General features: G+C 34.9%; 1 protein-coding gene across 2 annotated transcripts; it reads right to left on the bottom strand.

Annotated features, from left to right (window-relative positions):
* Positions 1 to 27,285, bottom strand: LOC109678434 (cytochrome P450 2C18-like). Of its 2 annotated transcripts, XM_074078716.1 has the most exons (9): positions 27,065 to 27,283; positions 25,752 to 25,914; positions 25,433 to 25,582; positions 22,223 to 22,383; positions 20,815 to 20,991; positions 7,515 to 7,656; positions 4,748 to 4,935; positions 2,803 to 2,944; positions 1 to 1,149 (listed from the first exon to the last, which is right to left on the bottom strand). In XM_074078716.1, exons 1-9 carry the CDS (start codon positions 27,230 to 27,232, stop codon positions 968 to 970), a joined length of 1,473 nt encoding a protein of 490 aa, XP_073934817.1. In that variant the 5' UTR covers positions 27,233 to 27,283; the 3' UTR covers positions 1 to 967. The 2 variants fall into 2 exon arrangements, with proteins under 2 accessions (XP_073934817.1, XP_073934818.1); XM_074078717.1 differs by lacking the exon at positions 20,815 to 20,991 and having other exon boundaries at positions 27,065 to 27,285.

Genomic DNA, 27,285 nt, shown 5'->3' on the forward strand with positions numbered 1-27,285 from the left:
ATATAACTTCTCATTTCTAATACTCCAATACAGAAGGAATGGTAAATGATTAGAATTAGAAATGCATTAGATTTTCCTTGGTGTATTCTGTCAAGATGAAATGTGGCTACTGACTTTATGGACATAGAATCAAATTTTTATCAGATTTGTATTGAGTTTAAAACTTTGTGGTACAAAGTAGGAAAATTAAAGACCCTGGTGAGGCTTTCCAGGGGTTTCTTTCATGTTTGGAGAGAATGACACTAGGACATGAGAATAGTGATATGGAAGCATAAATTTCTACTAGACTCAAAAATGCAAACATGAAGCAAAAATTATATTTTCCATATTTATTTTATTTTCACGATAATACTAAAGCAGAAATATGTGTTCTAACACTTAATGTTCACTACTGTCCATGGCTGAACTTGTAATATTTCAATCCAGATTGGATCTTCCTTTGTATAGTTTCATTCTTTCAAATCCATAACTCTTGCAATATTACATGATATTCATTCATGAAGTTTTCTTAACATCTTCTGTGTTACTTCTATTTGCTTAACATAATGAAAAGAAAATACTCTCCTGGGCGTCTGTTTTCTTTTTCTTTAGCTGTATTATGCTCAAAAGAAAGAATGTTTGCAAACTGTCCCAAATTAATAATTCTTTTTACTCAGGACATGATTTCAAAAATTCAAGACAATTCTTCTGCCATTTTACAGTGATTACATATTAACAATTCAGTATTAGAAGTACTAACAATTCAGATGGTCAAAATATGTAGTTTAGAATTAGGAATAGCAGATATACTTATGCAGTGACCCAGGTAACTCTCCAAAAAGGGGGTAAGGCATTCTCTGTACCTCAAAGAAATGGAAAAATGTAAGGGATATCAGAGAAGGCAATCCTGAAGGGAGAAGGAGGTGGACGATGCCCCCAGAAGAAGGGATTGCAGAATATAGCACAGCAGCGGACAGTCTGCTCCTCTTCAGACAGGAATGAAGGACATCTGGTACTTGTGAGGCAATGAAGTGAATCCGTTGGCAACTGGGGAGGTATCAATATCCTTTGGGTCAACTGCAGATTTCAGGTTAAAGTGCTGTAAAATTGTGGTCAGGAATAAAAACAGCTCCATGCGGGCCAGTCCTTCTCCCACACAAATCCGTTTTCCTGAACATAAAACACAAAGAAGATTGTCACTTCTTGTGTGTGACTCTGGCAAGCACTCTTTCTGCAACTGTCACAAAGAAAATACCTAACAATATTTATAGATGACTCAGTGGATGGATGGATAAATGAATGGGTTGATGTTTGATTGGATAGACAAAGGGAAAAAAGATGGACAGACTTGGTCTCCACATCTGATCTTAATAAATATTTTATCTAAAATATATATTACCACTTCCATGTCATATGCTTCATTAAGTATTCCTGAATTATAATTGTTGTCTTGACATTTCCGAGTTCCCTCTATATTCTTCTTATAAACTACCAACATTACTGTTTTCTATTCCTGTCTGAGGTCCATGATCTTTGCTTCTACTGTTCATATCCTGTTTTCTCAACTCTAACTCTACAATCTTTTGATCGATTTCCAATATACTATGAATGTTCATGTTTTTATATCATGTTATTTTTTTTTTTACCTAAGAAGTGCTTTGCATCACTACTATTAGGTTGCAGACCAAATTTCTTTCTTGTCCCCTCAAGGAATACAATCTTGTCCTGTATTGATTCCCTCAAAATGATGTATGTACTTATACTAAAGCATGAATCACCTGGAATCTAATTTTACTACATATTTATTTATATTCTGTTATGGTAAAAATATGAGCAGACCTCTGGCTTTGTCATACAGTTATTTAAATTGAAGGGAACAAACTGGACCTTAATTTCACAGCAATGAAGAAAAAGATTCTAGGGCCAGAGTCAGCACACACACATTGAATTACGAAATTATGGAGATCCAACATTCCAGAATCTTGATCATGATTGGAGGAAGAGCAGGGTACTCTGTTGTCATTACAATATATCTTTCCTCATTCCAAATGTTTTTATGACCCCCTGATTATTTGGCAGAGAATCTAAACCCATGATTTGGATGTATGTCCTTTTACTATGAATTAATACCTGCTGAAAAATAATCTGCATTTTTCTTCCATTTTCTTTCTCCTTTTAATCATCAAAGTCAATTATATTATGCCATGTAACATTAATTACTACCTCTGATAATAGGTTATGAATGAGCCCAAAACCTGCACCTTCTCCCCCAAACCTCTTCCACCAGCAATATAAGCTTCCTTCTCTCTCAGTGCCAGTCCTATACAATGACAACAAAGTATCTATTCATCCCGTTCTGTTGTGGCTATGAGGGGTTTTGGGATCCATTTACTGCCTGTGGAAATTTGTGTCATCATAGCTGAGCCTGGGGATTTAGCAACACCACACAGAAGAAACTTGATCATGCTGTGGAGTTAGATGTCTTTCTCATAGTGGGTGTGGAGAGTCTAAATGAATTTCAACTTCTAGATGGAGAGCTCTAGTATTTCACTGATAAGTGGAAATGAAGAATTCAGTCAATCTATACTCTAATCCTTTCAATTTGGAAAAACTGGGTCAAGATCCCAAAGCCCCTCTAACCAGAACTCAAAATAAGGATGTATCATGGACAGGGAAAGTGTTGGAATTTGAGAGTGGTAGTGCTTCTGATCATGTACAAACAGCTACACGGGACCCCAGCACCTGTGTGATGCCATATATATTGGAACTGATACTCCAAAAGGTATTCTGTTCCCTGAAGAACACATGTGTAATTCTTATTACCTGATGAGAAAGCCATGAAGTAGTCACTTTTCTTAAAGTTTCCACTCTCATCTAGAAAGTGTCCAGGGTCAAATTTCTCTGGGTTGGGGAATTCTTTGTTGTCTTTTAGCACAGATGAGAGTGATGGTAATATTGTTGTTCCCTGAAAACAAAAAGCAGAGATAAATAAAGTTTTAAAGAATAAATGGTACTGAATGTTAAAATGGCAATTACTTATTTTTATCTTCTTGTGTATATGAGGAAAATCAAGCCCAGAGAGAAGTGACATTTAGTGTAGATCATGTATCAAAAAATGATTTTGAGGCCAGCGCAATCCAATACCATCTTAAGTGCTAATAACGTGGGGTTTTGAAAAATCTTCTGAATTTTTTCTCCTTATTATCAGCTTGGAAACTGATGTCTGCTCCCATCTACCTATCTAATCCATCACTTCAGTGTAAACATAGCACATATATTATTTATATTTTCAAATGGAAGTCTTTGCATAGAAAATATGTAGAGTATATGTTCATAGGTTTTCTGTACTTTGATTTTTGATGTGGTAACATTATATTTTGGTGGTATGATAACAAATGTAATAACCAGTATACCATTATTAATTGTTTACCATTGCCATGTAGTTTGTTTTAATTTTAAATCATTGCAACCTTTATTATAGATTAATTTTAAAAAACAAAAGAGATGATAAAATTATAAATTTTATTTTGTAATATTTCAGGTCAGGAACAGCTGTTCAGTCCCTAATCATCAGTTTAGGGAAAGAATACTTGAATGAGTGATTTAGGGATCAGATTTTTTGTGTGGTCTTAAAATATACAGTGTCTGCCTGACCAGCACCACAAAAGAAAGAGGAAAATGAATAATCCCCAGGCTTGGCTCTCTTTAAGGTACTACACTGGAACTTATACAAATGATAAAATGAAGTGTGCTTCAAATTTCAGTTACAAAGAAATAGAAAATATATTATAAAATTATAGCAATAAAAATGGTTGTTATCCATTGCTGTTGCTTGACTATAAATTATCCTCAGAAGGCTCATGGGTTGAAAGTTTGGTCTCCAATTCAATGTTCACAGGGGAGGCATGTGGGGAATTATTAGATCATGAGGTCTCTGACCAAATCAGTGTTTTGATCCATTGGCTGAGTCAGAATTTAATGGAATATTCAAACTTGGGAAACTAGGATATGAGGCCTGTAGGGGGAAGTGTATCACTGTAGCCATGCCTTTGAAGTATATATTTCTTCTAGACCTATCCTCAGCCTCTCACATCTTCCTCTCTGCCATAAGGTGACTCACTTTTATCTACCACATCCTCCCTGCCATGATGTCTTGCCTCACTCTGCAAAGGTTCAGAAGCAACAGAATCAAACAACTAATGGCTGAAACCTCTGAAATTGTGAGCTGAAAGATTTCCTTCCTCCTTTAAGATGATTATCTCAAAAAATTTGTTAAAGGGATGAAAGTGAGGAACACAGCTAGAAAAAAAATTCAGAAAAGTTTATCATTCACTGAACTACAACCAAAATAGTATTGAAAAAACAAAAGAAAGTCTAAATAATATGGAACAAAACATTTCAAGGAACTAAATGAATCAATGGGTCAAAATACCAATTCTTTCCAAATTTACCTAGAGATTTACTTTCACTCTGAGAAATATCTTAGAATTAACTTTTGAAAAATTGACGATCTGAAAATTTAATATTTATTAGTAAATGCATCTAATAGTAGCCAGAATACTATTTAAAAGGAAGAAGAAAATTTAAAGAGTTACACTACCAGATACCAAACTTGTCATAAATATTCATAGCCCGAAACCGAAAAGAGCACAAAACCATCAAATAGCCATATGTAAGATTTTTGTACTTGTGTTGATAGGAAATTGGAGCCATATTGTGGATTGGGGAAATAGGACATCACTGTGGTGTATCACAAAAGAAAATTTACCTTGGGAATGAGATAATTTCTGAATTTAATGTCACGGGTTACAGAATGGGGCACACCAGCAGGTACAAGGTCAATATATCTCTGGGTTTCATGTAACACAGCATCCATGTAGGGCATGTTGCTTCTGTCCTGCATGCAGGGGATCCGGTGTCTGCCAATCACATGATCAATCTCTTCCTGCAGTTTAGCTGGAGAGACACAAGCATGAAATGATGGAGTAGAAAAACACTATGCATTTGTCACAGCAATTCAGTGCCACCTATAACATAAAGGATGCACACACACAGCATTACACATTCATAAATCATATGGCTAGAAATATATGTGGACACATAAACACAATCAATACAATATATGTACATAATACTCTCCTACAAACTAGGAATTATGATACATCACTACATAATTATAAATGGGAATACATGATACCTATATATAGAAGTAATTATTTCAAATAAACTAAACATAATTAAGCCAATAAAATACAGAATTACAAGATATAAATTATAATCAAATCTTAAATGCATATCAAAATTATTAATGTAATTAATGTAGCATAAAATTTTATATATATAAAATTATATAAAATAATGAACTTAAAATTAAAAATTTTATATATATACATGTGTACTGTGTGTGTATTATGTGTGAGTGATGTGCAATGATAAGCCCATAATATTCAGATTCCAAACATACCCACTGAATAGTTTATCAGCGTATTCTGAAATTTATATTTATGATTCTAAATAACAACTATTTCCTGTTTATCCACATTTGTACAAATTTTAATGATATCTTGGTATAATGTAAAGAGAATTTTCATCCCTATTTCAATGCACAATAGATGAATACACATACATAGACAGATGCACACACGAAATAGAGAAACACACATATGTTTCTTCTCTACATTTATAGAATGAATCATGGAATAATTTTTGGTTATATCAATATCCACTGTTTACATTGCTATGAATAAATATGATGAGGTGTCAATGTTGTTATTTTTTGGACTTCACACTGTTTCTCTCTGTCAGATCATAATGCTTATTTGCAAAATATCAGGTAGATTTTTGAAACTCCTAGGAATAAATTTCCCATGTATTGGTAAACATCAGACTCTGGATTGCTTCTCTTGTGCTCCTGATTCTACTCTCACACCTGCATCATCTACCTGGTCCATTCTTAAGAGGATGTTTTCTAGGCCTAGTGCCCAACAGCCTTCCTGATACACTTGTCCTCCTCCATGAGCTCTACTGACTCCTGGAGCCCATGATTTCTGATGACTGGATTTAGACACATAGATGCAGCACATTCTACAGTATGTTTCTGAGAAAGGGAAAAAAGGGCATAATGGTTTTGGAAAATGTTCAAGACTGTATATACCCTTTTCTAGTGATAGCAACATATTGGTTTCTTGAGAGTTTGGGTGCTATTCTAAATCATAATCCTTCTTATATCATATGGCATAGTTCTCTGAAAAATTTTATGATATTCTCTTCATCCTTTTGATCTGAAATTCCATGCCCTGTTCTTTTGGTGGATGTTTTTACTACATTCGCTCTTCTGGAAACTTGGAGAGAATTTTCTATTAAGGCAAAATATGGTGGCCTTTCCTCTACAGTTCTTCAATCTATGGAGGACATAGCTGGCTCCTGAATTTCATGAAGACTTATGGAGTACAGAGCTCAGAATGTTTGCATTAACAGAATTGACTCTTTGTCAAACTTTCCCTTTAAGCCCTAAACATCACTTTTTTTGTTTCTTTGTTTTCTGTCACTGCTCACATTCATGAACACTGGGCTTCTCAGGCTTTTTCTCTGGAGATTGTGTTTCTCTTTCCTATGTGTACAAAATCAGTCACATAGTGAATGGTGATCTTGAGGGAATCCATGCATGGCAAGTCTTCTTTTGCAAGCACATTTGATAATATTTTTGACACAAATTATTTCCAAACACATAGGGAGGAAACTTGCTTTTCTTTTTTCATGAATTCATTTGTCTTATATTTATTTTACAGTATCATCTTTGCTGCTCAATTAATTTTCACCCTTTCAGACTACTCTGTTTTTCAGAAATCTTCTGAAACATCTCTTAGGTGTTTACTCTTCTCTCTTCCTAAACTGAATTACTAATTGCAGTTTGTAATTATGCAATCCTCATTTCAGTGGAATCCTAGCACAAAGGAAATATGTTTTACATGTGCTGCTCAAATGCACTCTTTATTGTGATGTTTGAAAAAGATAAAGTTATTGTTGCCCCAGATAAAAATGTCTGAATTGTTGAATAGTTGTTTTATGGATAAAGACTTCTGAAGTAATACATAAATTGCTTCAGAAGCTTATTCTCCCTATAATAGAAATATTTTCCAATGAATTTCAGTTTTTAAAATATTTCCCACAGTGGAAATTTTATCTGACAACCTCACTTAATATTAAATTTCTTACTAATGCTACATGAGGAGAGTTTCCATGGAATATAATTATTTGCATAAGAACTGTAACTGCAGAAATTTAAGTGCTGAATAAAATGGGCTTTTTTCAATACAGTCAGTATGCAATCTTTTGCCAAGTCATGTTGATTGTGCCTGCCAAAAAACTATACCCTATGAAATCAAGACATTACACCAGAGAGTTATTGCTCTCCAGTGCCATGCTGCACTGAAAGCTAAATATTGAGAATTTTCTAAGAAAATCATGATGATGCCACTAAAATGTCTTCCCAACATCTTCCTGAAGTTAACCTTGCTCATCATCTTTGGTCATACCTGTGACATCTGGATGCTTCATTAGGAGCAATAGAGCATATCTCAGTGTTGTGCCTGTGGTCTCTGTTCCAGCCGCAAACAAATCAGAGACAGTGACTAACAAACTTTCCAAAGTAAATACAGACTCTCGATTGTGTTTTTCCTAGGAATGATTTGATAATATTATCTGTCAAATTATTTACCAACATTTTTAGCTACAGTAAATCAAAAATTACAATAAGAAATTACTCACACCTCATCAAGCTGTGCTCAAATTTACTTTCCCAAAAGATACATGCAAGGAAATTCTACCCTTTTTTTCTATTTTCTTCCACTTATAAGGAGGTAAGGTAAATATCATCTTGGTATATGATGAAAATGAATAGTATATATGAAAATGAAGGTTTTAATTGTAAATGAGATGAAGAAAGTGTCCAGACTCTCATATTATCCCTATACTATTTCAACTTGATTTTCTTCATATTTGAAACAAATGCTTACATCTTTGATAACTAGACACTCTCTTTTATGTCTATAAAAATAATTTTATTAAGAAAAAAGCAGAAAAGTGAAGGTGATAAAATGCTACATTTTAATAGCCATTCTCAGGAGTTTGCAATGGTCTTCTTTCACAAATTTACATGGAACTAATAGTTCATACAGACTCAGTAAATGTTGAAAAGACATAAAAATGTTATGACATAAACCTAGAAGGAATCCCAGGTAAAGAGAGTGGATTTGTCAGAACAAACTTTCTCTGAACTTCTGTATCTCAGGTGGAAACCTACAGACATAGTCACATATGAATGCATGGAGGAGTGAATAGATATTCTCAAAGTAAGGAGAGACTAAGGGTGTCAATGTATCAATTACCTACATGGGATAAAGGAGAGTATGAATAGTGCAGATACCCATGCTAAGGTCTATGACTGAGAAAATCACATGTCACAGAATTGAAAACAAGGTAACAGTATAAAAAATGAGTACAAGGGATTATTAATATAGAAAAGATAATATATTCTATAAGTCCATGAGCTAGAATTCAATTAAAAGTTACTTTACAATTTCCAATTTGCCATTAGTGTATATAATATATGCAATCACACCATTAAACTGAATGGTTTCAATATTTGTACTTGAAAGACAAAGCCAGTCCTTTCAACTAGTAATATCAGTTTCAAGTAATTTCCTATGCTTATCAAGTTAAAGTTGTTCTTAAGTCAAGTTATTATAAATCAAACAATATTCCTAAAGCAATGTTAATACTTTCAAATTTTGATGTGAATTTATAGAATTAGTCATTATAGCCACACAGTCTATTTTAATTAAACTATACTACATAAACATCATTGAAAGAAATTAAACATATGAATGAAAACGCATTTTATGCCTCAAATTAAAACACTCATTGTGGTGGTAATCCTAGATATGAAAAAAATGGTAGATCTGGAAATGCAGACATGATTCCATCAACTAAATTAACCATTGACTTGCAAAATCTTCTGAGGAAATAATTTTGCTGTGCTGTAATCTACAGACACTTGGAAAATTATAGAGAGTACCTGATGAAGAAAGTTTCAGCAAAATTTTAGCATCTCATGTAGACTCTAGCATTCTCCATAACCCAGTTCTGGCACAGGTAGTTTTGGGGTAAGTGAAATGTGTTGTTGTGTAGCTTTCTGGTCATAGACTAAAAACAGAGACCTCTCCTTTAAGAATTAAGTTATGGGTCTTGATTACTGATGAGGTAACACAGACCAAGGTGATCATTGTCTCAGTCCTCATGGAATGAAGTGATTTTACCAGTACCATTAGATGAGGATCTTAAAGCAACATAAAGATATCACTTTTGTCTTTACTTGTTGGACTCAGGGAATTAGGGAAAGTTCCATCAGTCTCATTAGCCTGTTTTTGATATAACTGAGGAGAGATTCAAGTGATCACAAATGGTAAGTTCAGTATTTGCAAACATTATTTGAAAAAGTCACTCAATGAATGGATCAATGCAACCTTCAAACAACAGCAGTAATTTCTGGAAAAGTAACAAAAATCTGATTTCAGAGTTAATACTGCAGTATGTTAAAAGCCCAATTCTCCACAAAAAATTACACAGTGAACAAACAAAAAATGTATATGGTGCATTAACAGCTAAAAAGTGGATTTGACAGTAATCAACCACAAACAAACCCACATATTGGTTTAACTAAATAAAATTATTATTTAATTTCTCACATAGACTAAAAGAGCTGAAAGAAGTCACATAAAAACAACTAAAAATCAAGAGAATAATATATGCAAAATCTTCAATGTCAACAATGAAAAAGAAATTTGAAAAGGGGAAAAAATAGAATTTCTGAAGGTAAAAGTAGAATAGGTAAAAGAAGGTAATTCACCAGAGGTGGCAGTGGTGAACTTCACCAAGCTGAAGAAATAGACAGCAGGCATGAAAAACAACCAAAAGGAAAGGGAACAAAGAAAAATGAATAGAGTCTTAGAGACCTATGAAGTTCCACAAAGTGCAGAAAACTACACATTATGGTAATACCAGAAAAGAAGAGAGAAATATGATGCTTAAAATATTTGAAGAAATAATGACAGAAAACTTTCAATATTTTGGAAAGTTATTAATGTACACACATAGGAATCTCAACACAGTGAGAAATGAAAAAAATAGATGTGATTCATATCAAAGCATGTCTTAATGAAATTGTTAAAAACTAAAGACAAGGCAGAGGATTCCAAGATGGCGGCTAGAGGGAGGAAGTAGAAAATGAGCCTGCTATAGTGAAATCTTGGAGAGAGGCTAGAGACACACTTTGCAGGCATAATCACTGAGAAAAGGCATAACTTTGACCCCTCCACAGCTCCAGCCGGCGAAAGAATCTCCACTTCACGTTGAATGGAGAAACAAGGAGGGCCCCCGGCCGCCAGTCACTGGTGCCCAGATGGCTTGGGAAGACGCGGACCAGGTGAGCTTTGCTGTAACATGGTACTCCCACAGACAAGCCTGGGCCACAGCAGCATAGCCCCCTGGACAGACTGACCTCCACCCGGGGAAAAAAGAGAAACTGAGTAATAAGCAATAAGAACAAATAAGACACGCAGGAGAGAAGGTGGGGTGCACTGAGCACCGAAGTTTGGAGGAAGGGAATCCTTCCCGGGACTGTAAATAAACAAGCCGGGCAGGCTGGAGAGCCTCAGGTGGGAGCGGGGGCACGTGCCCAGCAACCAGGAGTGGGAAAGCTGGTGACAGTGGTGGAGAAGGAAAACTCCACAGGAGAGGAGGGAAGACCCACTTCCCACGTGAACTATAAACAAACATGGAAGCTGGCAGGAGCAGCAGCACAGCCCAGTAATTAGGAGCAGGAAACCTTGTGAGAGCAGAGGTGGGAGGAGAAATGCACAGGAGAGGGGGGAAGACCCACCTCCCACATGAACTGTAAATAAACATGCAGGCCTGAGAATGTGGGTGCAGTGTCACCTTTCCCAGTGCTTGGAAAGGGGAAAGCTTGTAGCAGAGGCTCACACACAGGAGAACTCTGAGCAAACAAAGCCTGCAGGGCCAGGTGAGTGCTAAGCTCACTCCAGAGATCTGCATAAATAACTCCTCCAGCAACAGCAGGCTGACAGCAGCATGCAGGCAAGCCACAGATGCAGAAACCATTCTCAGAACTGTCTCCACACTGCTTTTTTTTTTTTTGTCTCCCTACCTTTGATGAGACAACAACCGAATTACACCTGCAAGCTGAAAAACTTACTGAAACTGTATTGCATTTGAACTTGGGACACTTGATGGGGTTTTTATTTGTGCGTGTGTGTGTAGTTTTGTTCTTCTTTATGCATCCCCTTTGATGAGACAACTACAAAACAACATCTGAGGCCCCATCTCCAGGATTGGAGACTGAGACTTCACTGCATTAGAACATGGAGTTTTTTTGGTTTTTTGCTTTTTTAGAATTTTCTGTTTTTTCATTTTATTTTAATACATTTTTATAAATAGATTTTTCTTTCATTTATTTATTTTTTATTTTTACTCTTATCTTTACTTTTGTTTATTTTGATTTTCAATCCTCTCTCTTTCTCTTTCATGTCTGTTCAGCTTACTGTCGATTAGTACACTAAAGCTCCCTGTTTATACCTTTGAAATCTTCTTGTCTGACACCTTGTTCTGTTTTCTCCCTCCAGTCTGTGTATTTTTTTCCCATTTCTTTAACTTCTTGCTTTCCCACTCAGCTCACCCTTCCATTCTAAATATTACCATTGTTATTATTACAAGCTAGAAAATACTTAATTTCACATAGTACAGGGACAGTAACAACACCAAAGACAATGACGGGAAGACAGAAAAAACAGGGAAACCAGTTTCCCCACAACAAAAAATTATTACAGGAACCAGAAGGAAATGAAGAAAACAGGTACTCACATCCAGACTCCAATAAAATGAAGATAAACTTTGCCAAAGGACCCAATGATGCCCACAAGAATAATTTAAAAGAAGAAATATTACAGGTACTCAATGAGAATTTTATAGAGATGATACTGGATAGGGTCAACCAAAATGTACAGGAGACACGCAAGAAATTCCAACACAACAAAAATAGAGAATTTGAAAAAACAAAAGAAGAAATAAAGTAAACCATAGAAGCACTGTATAAACACCAAAGTGAAAGAGAGAACACAATAAATAAACGGATAAATGAACTCAGGAAAAAAATAGACAACATTAAAGAGGAAAACAGCCAGGATATGGAAAACATCAGAAAAAAGAACGAAACAGAACTGCAAAACAAAACGGAAGGCCAGACAGCAGAATAGAACAAACAGAAGACAGAATCTCAGAACTTGAAGATGAAATGGTAATTAAAGGAAAAACCGAAGAACTATTAATTAAACAACTCAAGACCTGTGGAAAGAAAATGCAAGGACTCACCAACTCCATCAAAAGACCAAACTTGAAAATCATGGGCATCGAAGAAGGAGAAGAGGTGCAAGTGAAGTGAATGCGTAATATATTTAACAAAATAATAATGGAAAAATTCCCAAATCTAGAGAAAGATATACCCATACAGATGCAAGAGGCCTCCAGGACACCAAACAGACCAGAACAAAATAGAACTACTCCACAACATATCATCATTAAAACAACAAGTTCAGAAACTAAGGAAAGAATATTGAAGGCTGTAAGAAAGAAAAAACAAGTAACACACAAGGTAAACCCATCAAAATCACAACAGACTTCTCAACAGAAACATTAAAAGCAAGAAGAGCATGGGATGAGATCTTCTGGGCACTGAATGAAAATAACTTCAACCCCAGGATACTCTACCCAGCAAAACTATCATTCAAAATAGATGGAGCAATAAAAGTCTTCCATGATAAGCAGAAACTAAAACAATATGTGACCACAAAGCCACCACTACAAAGGATTCTGCAAGGGATTCTGCACACAGAAAGTGAAAACCCAATTTAACCATGAAAAGACAAGCAGCACCAAACCACAGGAAAAGAAAAAGCAAGAAAGTAGAGAGTAACCTCAACTTCGGTACACACAATCAAACCTTCAAACAACTAAGACAACTAAATGGCAGGAATCACCACATACCTATCAGTACTAACGCTTAGTGTTAGCGGACTTAATTCACCCATCAAAAAGCACCGCTTAATGAAATGGATTAAAAGGGAAGATCCAACAATTTGTTGCTTATAGGAGACCCATCTCACCAACAGAAATAAGCATAGGCTAAGGATGAAAGGCTGGAAGAAGATTTACCAAGCCAATGGCCCCCAAAAACAGTCAGGAGTAGCAATAATTATCTCTGACAAAGTAGACTTCAAACCTACTTTGATCAAATGAGATAAAGAGGGACATTCCATACTAATAAAAGGGGAAATAGACCAAAAGGAAATAATAATTATCAACCAGTATGCACCCAATGTCAATGCACCCAATTTCATCAAACATACCCTGAAAGACCTAAAAGTATATATAAATGCCAACACAGTGGTTGTGGGAGACTTTAACACTCCATTATCATCAATAGATAGGTCATCCAAACAAAAAATCAATAAAGAAATCCAAGATCTAAAATATGCAATAGATCAAGTGGACCTAGTAGATGTCTACAGAACATTTCATCCAACCTCTACACAATATACATTCTTCTCAGCAGCCCATGGAACCTTCTCCAAAATAGATCATATCCTAGGGCACAAAGCAAGCCTCAGCAAATATAAGAAAATACAAATAATACCGTGCATACTATCTGACCACAATGCAGTAAAAGTAGAACTCAACAACAAAAGTAAAGACAAAAAACATGCAAACAGCTGGAAACTAAATAACTCATTACTTAATGAAGAATGTATCATCGAAGCAATAAAAGAGGAAATTAAGGAGTTCCGAGAAGTCAATGAAAATGAAAACACAACCTACCAGAACCTATGGGACACAGCGAAGGCAGTCTTGAGAGGAAAGTTTATAGCCATGAGCGCATATATTAAAAAGATTGAAAGATCCCAAATCGATGACCTAATGATACATCTCAAACTCCTAGAAAAACAAGAACAAGCAAATCCCAAAACAAATAGAAGGAGAGAAATAATAAAAATAAGAGCTGAAATCAACAAAATAGAAACCAAAAAAACCATACAAAGAATTAATGAAACAAAAAGTTGGTTCTTTGAAAAAATAAACAAGATCGATAGACCCCTGGCAAACCTGACTAAAATGAGGAGAGAAAAAACCCAAATTAGTAGAATCAGGAATGCAAGAGGGGAGATAACAACAAACACCATGGAAGTGCAGGAAATCATCAGAGACTACTTTGAGAACCTATATTCAAATAAATTTGAAAATCTTAAAGAAATGGGCAGATTTCTAGATGCATTTGACCATCCAAAACTGAACCAAGAGGAAATTAATCACCTGAATAGACCTATAACACAAAATGAAATTGAAGCAGCAATCAAGAGTCTCCCCAAAAAGAAAAGTCCAGGACCTGAATGGATTCTCTGCTGAATTCTATCAGACGTTTAAAGAAGAACTGATACCAACCCTCCTTAAACTGTTCCACAAAATAGAAAGGGAAGGAAAACTGCCAAATACATTTTATGAAGCCAGTATTACACTTATCCCAAAACCAGGCAAAGACACCTCCAAAAAGGAGAACTATAGGCCAATCTCCTTAATGAACATTGATGCAAAAATCCTAAACAAAATAATGGCAAATCGAATTCAGCAACACATCAAAAAGATTATTCACCATGACCAGGTAGGCTTCATCCCAGGGATGCAGGGGTGGTTCAACATACGAAAATCAATAAACGTAATAAACCACATTAACAGAAGCAAAGACAAGAACCACTTGATCATCTCAATAGATGCAGAAAAAGCCTTTGATAAGATCCAACACCATTTCATGATAAAAGCTCTAGAAAACTAGGAATAGAAGGAAAGTTCCTCAACATTATAAAAGCTATATATGACAAACCTACAGCCAGCATTATACTTTATGGAGAAAAACTGAAACCATTCCCTCTAAAATCAGGAACCAGACAAGGATGCTCACTATCTCCACTCCTACTCAACATAGTACTGGAATTCCTAGCCAGAACAATTAGGCAATAAGAAGGAAAAAAAGGAATACAAATAGGTAAAGAAACTGTCAAAATACCACTATTTGCAGACGACATAGAAAAATCATTAGCATTTCTATACACTAATAATGAGCAAACTGAAAAAGAATACATGAAAATAATTCCATTTACAATAGCGTCAAAAACAATCAAATACCTAGGTGTAAACCTAACAAAAGATGTGAAAGACCTCTACAAGGAAAACTATACACTTCTGAAGAAAGAGATTGAGGAAGACTATAGAAAGTGGAGACATCTCCCATGCTCATGGATTGGTAGAATCAACATAGTAAAAATGTTGATTCTCCCTAAAGTAATCTACATGTTTAATGCAATTCCCATCAAATTTCCAATGACATTCATTAAAGAGATTGAAAAATGTACTGTTAAATTTATATGGAAACACAGGAAGCCATGAATAGCCAACACAATACTCAGTCAACAATGCTGGAGGTATCACAATACCTGACTTCAAACTATATTACAAAGCAGTAGCAATAAAAACAGCATGGTACTGGCACAAAAACAGACATGAAGACCAGTGGAACAGAACAGATGACCTGGATATGAAGCCACAAAACTATAACCAACTTGTCTTTGACAAAGGATCTAAAAATATACGATGGAGAAATAGCAGCCTCTTCAACAAAAACTGCTGGGAAAACTGGTTAGTAGTCTGCAAAAAACTGAAACTAGATCCATGTATGTCACCCTATACTAAGATTAACTCAAAATGGATATAGGATCTTAATATCAGACCACAAACTCTAAAGTTGATACAGGAAAGAGTAGGAAATACTCTGGAATTAGTAGGTATAGGTGAGAAATTTCTCAACGAAACCCCAGCAGCACAGCAACTAAGAGATAACATAGATAAATGGGACCTCATAAAACTAAAAAGCTTCTGTTCATCAAAAGAAATGGTCTCTAAACTTTAGAGAACACCCACAGAGTGGGAGAAAATATTTGCCAGCTATACATCAGACAAAGGACTGATAACCAGAATATATAGGGAACTTAAAAAACTAAATTCTCCCAAAACTAATGAACCAATAAAGAAATGGGCAAGTGATCTAAACAGAACTTTCTCAAAAAAAGAAATTCAATGGCCAAAAAACACATGAAAAAAATGCTCACCATCTCTAGCAATAAAGGAAATGCAAATTAAAACCAAGCTAAGATTCCACCTCACCCCTGTTAGAATAGCCATCATCAGCAATACCACCAACAACAGGTGTTGGCGAGGATGTGGGGAAAAAGGAACCCTCTTACACTGTTGGTGGGAATGTAAGCTAGCACAACCACTCTGGAAAAAAATTTGGAGGCTACTTAAAAAGCTAGACATTGATCTACCATTTGATCCAGCAATACCACTCTTGGGGATATACCCAAAAGACTGTGACACAGGTTACTCCAGAGGCACCTGCACACCCATGTTTATTGCAGCACTATTCACAATAGCCAAGTTATGGAAACAGCCAAGATGCCCCACCACTGACAAATGGATTAAGAAAATGTGTTATCTATACACAATGGAATTTTATGCAGCCATGAAGAAGAACGAAATGTTATCATTCGCTGGTAAATGGATGGAATTGGAGAACATCATTCTGAGTGAGGTTAGCCTGGCCCAAAAGACCAAAAATCGTATGTTCTCCCTCATATGTGGACATCAGAACAAGGGCAAACAGAAAAATGGGATTGGACTTTGAGCACATGATAAAAGCGAGAGCACACAAGGGAGGGGTGAGGATAGGTAAGACACCTGAAAAACTAGCTAGCATTTGTTGCCCTTAACGCAGAGAAACTAAAGAAGATACCTTAAAAGCAACTGAGGCCAATAGGAAAAGGGGACCAGGAACCAGAGAAAACGTTAGATCAAAAAGAATTAACCTAGAAGGTAACACACACACACAGGAAATTAATTTGAGTCAATGCCCTGTATAGCTATCCTTATCTCAACCAGCAAAAACCCTTGTTCCTTCCTATTTTTGCTTATACTCTCTCTACAACAAAATTAGAAATAAGGGCAAAATAGTTTCTGCTGGGTATTGAGGGTGTTGGGGGTGAGAGGGAGGGGCCTAGTGGGTGGTAAGGGAGGAGGTGGGGGCAGGGGGGAGAAATGACCCAAGCCTTGTATGCACATATGAATAATAAAAGAAAAAAAAAACTAAAGACAAAAAAAGATGGATCAAAGCAGCAAGAGGGATGTGACACCTCACATACAGTGGATCCTCATTAAGAGCAAGAGCTAGTTTTTCTTCAGAACTCAGGGACTCCAGAAATATAGATATGAAGTACTGATTAGTTACATGGTCAACTAAATATCACCCATGTACTCCCAAATCTTTCCATAATAAATACAAATTAATGCATTCAAAGGTAATTCTTTAAAAAATACCTAGGTACTGACTCTGAAATTGTTCTTTCCTGAAACAAACTCTAAAGAACTGAACTCCCAGGCTGAAACCAAGATACTAAACAATAAATGAAAGTCATAAGTTCATAGTCATCAATACCTATAAAGTAAATATGAAAGGTAATATTACTTTACTTTTTGTATGTCACGTCTTTTAAATTTCTACATGGTTTTTTAATGCATAAAACAGTTAAAATATAGATTTTTTTAAGACACAGCATGGTATGGCATTGCTTGGGATAAATGAGAATGGTATATGTTGGCAATTTGAAGCTAACTCAGTATAAATTCAAAGTAGGATGCTATAAACTTAGGGTATTGACAGTAATACCCATGATGACAACAAGAAAATAACTTAAAACACACAGAGGAAAAAAAGAGTTAATTAAAAAGTAGAAAATAACTAATCACACAAAAATGAGTCAATATTAGCAGAAAGGAAGAAGACAAATGATATATGCTATGTAGAAGAAATGAATTAGATAGAGCAAAGTTGATCACTATGGCTAATAGTGAATAACTATTAGAAAGGATTAAAATTATAAGTTTAAATACCAATACAGAAGGAACTATGACTGCAAAAAACCCAAATGATTTGCTGTCTATTAGAAACTCACTTTATGTCCAAAACACCAACATATCAAACGTGAAAGAATATAAAATGAAGTCCTGCAAATAGTAGCCTAAGAGAGCTAGGATGCCTTTAGTATCAAAGAAAATAAATTTTTAAGTAAAATTTGTTAAAAGCAGAAAATGAGAATGTTTCATATTGGATAAAAGATTGGGTCCTTCAGAGGATAAAACTTTATTCATGTATATGCATTAAGTACTGAGGCCCAAAATATATGAAGCAAAAAATGACACTACAGAGACAAATACTCAGTTCTATAGTAATAGGAGATTTCAGTATGTAAGTTTCAACAATTCATAGCAAATACAATCAAAAGTTTTATCAGGTAATGAAGATTTCAACAACTAGATATCTAACAGACATACTGAACTTTTAATCCAACAACAGAACATACCTTCTTTTCAAGAGCACATCAGACATTCCCCATATATCATCATATATTACCATACATCAAAGACATATAAAATCCTCAGTAAAATTTAAAATTTCAAATCATAAAATATATCTTTTTTATCACAATGGAATGTAACTAGAAATCAAAAAATAAAATTGGACTTCAAGCAAAATGCTCTTGAACACCCAATGGATTAAAGACAAACTCAATACAAAAACTAGGAATTATTGAGAGAATGAAAAGCAAAACATGCTATACCAAACGACGATCGATAGCAAAACAAAATACTTAGAGACAAAGTTCAACCTCTGAGCATCTATTCTACAGTTGAAAACAGTGCTTACACTGATGACACAAATTTACATCCTAGGAATTCATTTAAAAAAAAACCACCAAACAAGAGCAAAAATAACATAAAAAAGAAAATAGGAAAACAACAAAATAATCACTGAATCCAAATACTGGTTTGAGGAAACAATTGACTAAACTGAAAAATCATAAGCTGGATGAACTCTAAAGAAAAAGCAGATACAAATGACTACATTAATAACTGAAGCAGAGGCATAACTACTGAATTTACATAGAGTTATGAGAAAGTGATATAAACAATTCTACTCCTACAAATTAAATAATGAAAATAAATGGAAAAGTACATACTCAAGTGATTCAGGATCAAATGAAAAATGTGAATATTTGTGACAAATAACAAGTAATTTGATTGCAATCAATTTATAAGTACAAAATCAAAAGAAAGAAGGGTACATCACTATATGACTACAATGATAAATTTAACCAAAAGTTTTGATTCTGTTACATGTAAGTGGAAAATGGAAAATTATTCTGTCACAAAAAGAAGGGAGTATATATTGTACAATATAGATGAGCCACTAAAAAATTATGCTAAATGAAGAATCCAAAAACAAAATGTCACATATGCCATCCGCGATAAGCAAGACCACAGAGAAAGAAATCAGATTAGAGGATACTATAAGTTTAGGTGGGAAAACAGTGACCATTTATAGATATAGGAAGCTTTGAGGATGTTTAGTTTTTAAACTATAGAGAGATGCTGCTTGCAGAAAAATGTAAATGAATTAATACTATCACATTTTAATTGCATGGCATGTGGATTACACTTTAAATTTTTAAATGACTTTACTCCTTGAACTGATATTCAAATTTAACACAAGCATGGTCAAAATCCCCACTGACTTCTTTATAGAAATTTGCAAACTCATTCTAAATTTCATTTGAAAATGCTAGGGTTACAGAGTAGCTTAAAAAACCTTGAAAACTGAGAGTTGCAAGACTGACACATCTTGATTTGAAAACTTGATTTAAAGCAATACTCAGGAATTGTGAAGATGGTGCACTATTGGCAAAAGAACAGAACTACAGGATAATATAGCAGAATTGAAAGACTACAAACAAACCCTTATGTTTACAGACAATTGATTTTTGGAAAGAATGTGAAAGAAAGTCAATGGGAAAAAATAGCCTTTCAATAAATGGTACAATGACAGCATTGTTAATACTTCCAGGTTACCTGAACACATATGTACAACTCCATGTCTCTGAAAATTCATTTGAATTAAAGCCTTCACAATTTCATGCTCTTGTTTTTCTTAAAGCACAGTATTGTGTACTCAATTGAGTATTCAACTGAGTCCTTCTTAAATTCCCTCTCCTCTTTATGTTTACAAATATTATATTTCAATCAGTACACATACAGTAGTCTTCCTAGAATAAGCCATTCTTTTTCTTTCTCCAATACAATGTGTACAATGATAAAGTAATCTCGTATTAGGGCATATTTTTCCTCAGCTGATGACTTTTCTCTCATTGATGATTATAATAATGTTGATGATAATGATTTTCTGTGTTTTGTGTTTTGTCTGTTTAATTTTTGAGACAACATTTCACTATGTAACTCAGACTGGCCTAAAACTGACAGTCCTCTTGCCTCAGTCTCAAAAATGTTAGAAATGTAAATGTGTATTTCAAGTACTGGCTTAGAAATTTTTGTCTGAAAAAAAAGGTTCAAGATATTCTAATTATTGAAAAATTTAATTTTATTTCATCTACAATGCTTAGTAGATATTCATATACACAAAAGGTACTCAGTGTGTTTCTCAAATAAAACTGTCCTGACCTTTTAAACAATCCTATAAAGTACAGAACTATTCAATAAACAATGAGGTACTCAAATATTAAAATAACTGAGCTGATGTTAACGTCTCACCTCCTCCATTTTTATCAGGAAACAATCAATAAAATCTCGAGGATTGTTAATGTCCAATGAGGCTTGGTGTTCTTTTACTTTCTCCAAAACATAAGTTCTCATTTCAGAAATATTTTTAAGCACTCTATTATGACTTCCTGGGAAGTAATCAATGATAGCAGGGAAAATATTGCATATCTACAAAAGAAAAGAATACCTTACTCAAAAAATGAATGAAGATGGATGACCCATATAGCAATCACTGGCTAGAAAGTATAGTTCATAATAAATTATGGTGTCTCTATTGAGGTACAATTTTACTGCAAGTCTAAAGTTATTCTCTGTGCATATGTAAAAATTTGTGGGAGACAACTCTAGTAAGAACTTCAAAAATGGAAACATTCTCTGTACTCATGCAGGACCATTATTCTTCAAAATATTTTCATTAATTCACTCATTTTCTATACTTCCCTTCAATGTTGAATGTTAAGATGGTGTGAACTAATGTAAATCACATTTGGTAGATGACAACACAGATTAAGGAACCTGGAGTAACCTTATCTACAGTACAAAGCTAGCCCCTACTGTTTGTTTGTTTGTATGTATGTATGCATGTTTTTTTGGGGGGAGGGGGTTGAGACATGGTCTTGTTATGAAGCGCAAGCTGTCCTGAAAATCACTATGTAACACACACCGTTCTAGAAATTGTGATCTTTCTGTCTCTACATTCAGAATTCTAATATGTGTGCTACTATACCCAGCTGTAGTCCTTGCTGTTTTTATTTCTATGAGTCAGTTTCAGATATAACACAGAATGAGTGTGATGGAAGTAGGAAGTGCTCAATGATGTCTTGAAACACATTTGTGTCCCAGAGTAGTTAAATGGCTTCTTTCTTATCATACAAGTATTATTTAGTAAGTGTTCAGAACAAAAAAAGTTATGCCTTTTTATGATTCATACACTATAAATCTTTCCTACCTGAGCAATATTCTCTGCTAGAATGCTAACTGAAGATCAAACATCTCACCCTACTCAGTGATCCCTAGAACTTTTCATTGTCCTTCCTGGAAGAAGATAACCTCTTCCCAAATTAAAATATCTCTGATAATTCCTGTGATGAAGAAGTCTCTATGTGTTGATTGAGAGATAAGCTATCTGGGTAATGAAAGCTTTGGGGAAAAAGTTCCTGAATCCTTGAGAGGAATGAACACCTTTAGACAGGTACCAAAAACACTTAGATATCTAAAAGAAAACCATGAAGAAATATCTCCACCTTTCTTTTCCTGAATTTAAAATAAATAGCTGAAGAATGCTCTAGCCAGCAACGTGATATCCAAAGATTCACTTTTCCACTCAGTCCATATAGAATTTTGAACACATCACTGAAAAGACCTAAGATTTGTCAGGAAGACAGGATTTTAGCCACACCTGCATCCATGGGGAGCCCAATATCCTGAAGTTTTCATTGAATCTTTTCATAAGGACAAGAAAATTCTGATCTTTATAATCAAAGCGATTATGGAAGATAATGGAACAGATCACATTGCTAGGAGCACAGCTCAGGATAAAGGTGGGATCACAGGGTGAGCCTGAAGAATAAGAAAATAAAACAATTTAAATACCATTAATATTCACATAAAAACACACTTTCATGATTAACAGTAAGGTTCTTTAGGAATTTTAGGCACTATATTACATACAAATTCTCCTGACAGCAAAATATTCAGCATGCATTCAAACAACACATCACATTTACCCTAAAAGATGAGTTGGCCATTATAATCTAGCTAAGTAAAAGAGTTTAATATACTCAGTTGACATCCACTGCACTTACTTCCAAACTTTATTTATTTATTTATTTATTTATTCATATGTGCATACAATGTTTGGTTCATTTCTCCTCCATTCCCCCCACCCCCTCCCTTTCCCCCCACCCCCTTGCTGCCAGGCAGAAACTGTTTTACCTTTATCTCTAATTTTGCTGAAGAGAGAATATAAGCAATAATAGGAAGGACCAAGCGTTTTTACTAGTTGAGATAAGGATAGCTATATAGGGAGTTGACTCACATTGATTTCCTATGCATGTGAGTTACCTTCTAGGTTAATTCTTCTTGATCTAACCTTTTCTCTAGTTCCTGGTCCCCTTCTCCTATTGGCCTCAGTCACTTTAAAGTATCTGCATTAGTTTCTCTGTGTTGAGGGCAACAAATGCTATCTAGTTTTTTAGGTGTCTTACCTATCCTCATACCTCCCTTGTGTGCTCTCGTTTCCAAACTTTAAATCTCAGCTGTTTGCTATTATGGATGAAAAGGAAAGATTTTTTAACCTAATAATAAGTCTTAATAGCAGAATCACATCTGTCTGGGTGTTGGGAGAAAATTTTTCTAAACTGAAAGGAAGAACCAGAAACTTGTTACATGAAAGGACTAGGTGAATGAATAGTGTGTTCTCCAATAGAGGAAAGAAATTGTAACGTTGGTGAGTTTATGTGTCTCAAGGAAAAAATGCAGAATGTATCCATGGGAAGATAAAAGTTATATATAGATCAATAAGTACAATATGTTTATCACTAAGATAAATGGAGAATTTTTTATTTCAAATATTTCATGTATAAGGCAAACATACATAGTTAACTAATAAGTATAGTCTGACTATTTTCCATTTTGATACATAAAAAATAGAAACAAAAGCAAAAATGAATTTCCTTTCTTTGGAATTGAATGTCCACAATCTCATACATATATGAATGTCCATTCTCTCCATTTAAACTTCACATTTAACTCTTTGAGACGAAGTTATTTTATGGCTACTCTGATTTTGTTGTATTAAGCCATCAAGGGCTAGAGGCATTGCTCAAGTGGTAAATCGCCTACCTAGCTAGTGTGAAGCCCTGAGTTCAAACCTCAGTACATATATATATATATACATATATAATTAACCAGGGAGAGGATGGTATGACTTAATAATTTACATTTTTAGTTCATCAGTTAGGGAAAATCTATTACTTTGCAGGTAACAGAATTGAAGAATTTTTTTTCATTTTTGTTGGTAATTTATACCACAAAATTGCTATAATAAAATTGTCCATGAACTTTTTATACAAAGTACTCCAAATTCACATCAGCCAACCCTAAAGTTATCTTAAATTGAGAGTGTTTGGGATACATATGAAGGTGTTTTGAACAATAAAAAATTTGTTGAGACAGCTGCTTGTGTATCATTTCTTTTAACCATTATGGGATCTAAACTTTTAGAACTGGAGGAGGAAGAGATAAAGGAGACCAGTAGAGGAAGTGAATTCAAGTATGATATATTTGATACACTATAAAATCCTGTGTAAATGTTACAAATGTAGCCCCACTAAGCAAAACAATAAAGAGTGAAAAAATAGAAAAGTTTTATTTTATTCATGGAATTGAAAGCTTTGGTGGTTGTGTATGCTTGTGTGTGTGTGTGTGTGTGTGTGTGTAAGATTCACAGGAAATAATGGTTCTAATCCTTTTCAATTGATTTGCAAGGAAGAATTTAAAAAGCAGGTCATTTAGAATTCAAGCTGTTAGGGCTGGGGACGTGGCTAAAGAGATAGAGCATTTGCCTCCCAAGTGTAAGGCCCTGAGTTCAAACTCCAGGTAACAACAAAAAGTAATAATAATAACAATAATCCAAGCTGACAATCAGGTTCATTTTGTCAAACACTTCTTAGGGAATTTGAGCTCCCAGTGGGAGGGAAATAATTGTCATAAATTTCTAAACAGGTCAAATAGGCAATTCTGAATCTAAAGACAGAACACATTTAGGAAAGACTAGATTAGAGTTACCATTAATTGTTGAAATCTTGGTAAATGAATTAATTTATAAGTTATAGTTTCTCTATTTTACAGAATTTATTAAGCCAAGACATATAGATCAACCTTGGAAGTGTCAGGGAATAAGGAATAAATAAAGATAAGTGTGATGAGTTTACAGAGAACACTAACTGATGAGAAATGTATTAAGATAGAGCTAAACGTGGCTGGCAGAGTGGCACAAGTGGTAATACCCTGAGATAGAGTGCTGCCAAAAAAAGCAAAAAAGAGAGAAAAATACAGTTAAACAAATACAGCAGTGCAGACCACCATTTCTATTGTATTTATGGAAACTAAATATATTAAGGCAAACTATGAGATGTATTTCTGAAGATAATCATGTAAGTATTGTCGATTTATGTGAGAGTATATATCACTTGGAAACATCCATGTAAGTGTGTGTTGGAGTCACTGCCACGATAACCACATATTTTCTGGTGAGATGATCAGTAATAGGTGAATCACATTAATGATAAGGAAAACGGATCATTAATTTTCAGAAAGTAAGGTCAAGACCTATATTCAAGTTTTTTTATTTGAGAAAAAGAAAGAAATTGAGCAACAATATGAAGTTATGAGAATGCTATACCCACACTGGAGGCAGTCATGCCTGTACAAGCACAGCATGGATATTAAAACACTCTATTGGCTCTCTCTTTCAAATCATCCTTCCTTCCCATGAGTTCACTGCCAAGACCCAAATTGAAACATGAAATCACTTCTGAAATAAACCCAAGGACCACATTAGAGAATAGAGAAGTCTATTGAGATCATGATATGAAATATGGCCCACCATTGGTTTTTCTCAACTCCTCCACAAGACAGGATGCTTCCTCTTGAACACGGTCCTCAATGCTCCTCTTCCCCATCCCAAAATTCCTCAGAGTCATGAGAGAGAAGCGCCTCGTCTCTTTCCAGTATTTTCCATTGCTGAAAACAATTCCTAAAAGAAGATCACAAAGGAGATGATAGGCAAGGAAGGAGATGCTTTTGGCTTTCTACCACAGAGATGGCCAAGCTCTGCCTAAGCACATTTTCAAGTCTTTCTTTTCCATCCTCCTCATAACCATGACTGTTGCCCAGCACACACTGGCACATACTTGCACACTTACCAAGGCCTATGTTAATTTTTTCAGACATTGCTGATTTGCCTCTTCCAGAAAACTCCTCCCCATAATCAACCAAGGCTTCCTTTACAGCCTCATATCCATGCAGCACCACAGCGGGCTTCATTCCCAAATACAAAGTGAATATGGGACCATAAACTTTTGAGAACTGAAAGAAGGTGAAAATTGTGAATATTACTAAAAGAATTCATATTTGGTGCATATATTGTGCCTTATTCAGACAGATGTTATAGCTGTATTTTTTATGCTTACCAACATACCTTCAAATATTTGTGAAGTTCACATTTAAATATAATGATAGTGATACCCATCACATATGCATGCCCTATCATATGCTATGCACTGGTCAATGAAATGGATACACTGATTATAAGTAAACCTAACATCAACACAGTCAGAATGTGTTTTTTTGTCCTGTTTCTCAAAGAAAAAAATCTGAGGTCAGAGAATTTTCAATTCATTTCCAGGGTGCCATGACTAATGAATAAAACACTTTAATTTGGACCTTTCTGTGTAAACTACTGGATGGTGCACAAAGAGTTATATCATCTCAAAACTACCTTTAAATCAATACACAAATAGGTGTTTCAGTGTAATCTGTAAATAATTTCCCTGACTCAGGGGCACAGAGATGAACAAAAGAACGCTGTATTTTTAAGTCACCACCAGTGATGTCTTACTCCAGTCAGGTTTGCATTCTACTGGTGTTACAAACTCAGAGATTTGGCATGGAAGAGTCAACACCAGAACATGAAGCATTTCCTGAAAAAATAGTTTCTTCTACCCTGCAGCATTCTGGGCACCAGACACATGATATTTTCACCATTCAAAGAGATTCAAATCACAATCAGGTATTAACTTTTTGTGTGCTTTTTATTTCTTAAGCTGTTTCAGATATATAACTGTTTACTTGACATCAGATTTACTTTTATTCTTCAGGAAAATTTAGCTTTCATGGAAATGCAAAAATTCACAGCTAATATGTTATACAACTTACTGAATGTATATGTACATAAGACAAAGAAGAGAAGAAGAATTCATAATTTGTGTCACCTTGTAGTTTTGATTCCTGTACAAGGAGCTAAATATTTCGCTCATCAGAAAAGGCATTACTTCATTGTGTAATTTTTTACTGTGACAAATTGAAAAAGGTAATAGGTACATCAAAGCTTACAGGGAGCATTTAGTTTCACAATCACCTATTATAATAGTGTGCCTAAGGCAATATATTTTATTTAAAATCAGAAGTCAATTTACTTCCCTTTGCAAGCCTATGGAGAATAATAAGGCATACTTACATCGGCTAAGGATTTGCTCATCTGCTTAAAATTTATCTGCAGGATATTTCCAATAATTGGAAGAGGAGTGGGGCCAGGAGGAAGTTTCTCTCTTCCAGAGCTCCATCTCCATAGTGAAAGGAGAAGCAGACAGAACACACTGAACCCCAGGACTAAGATTGGATCCATGGAAGTCTTCTCTTGTTGCTATAATGCAGGCAAGCTCAAAACCCAAATCCCTA

This window comes from Castor canadensis, chromosome 7, assembly GCF_047511655.1.
Source record: "Castor canadensis chromosome 7, mCasCan1.hap1v2, whole genome shotgun sequence".
Taxonomy (NCBI): Eukaryota; Metazoa; Chordata; class Mammalia; order Rodentia; family Castoridae; genus Castor; species Castor canadensis.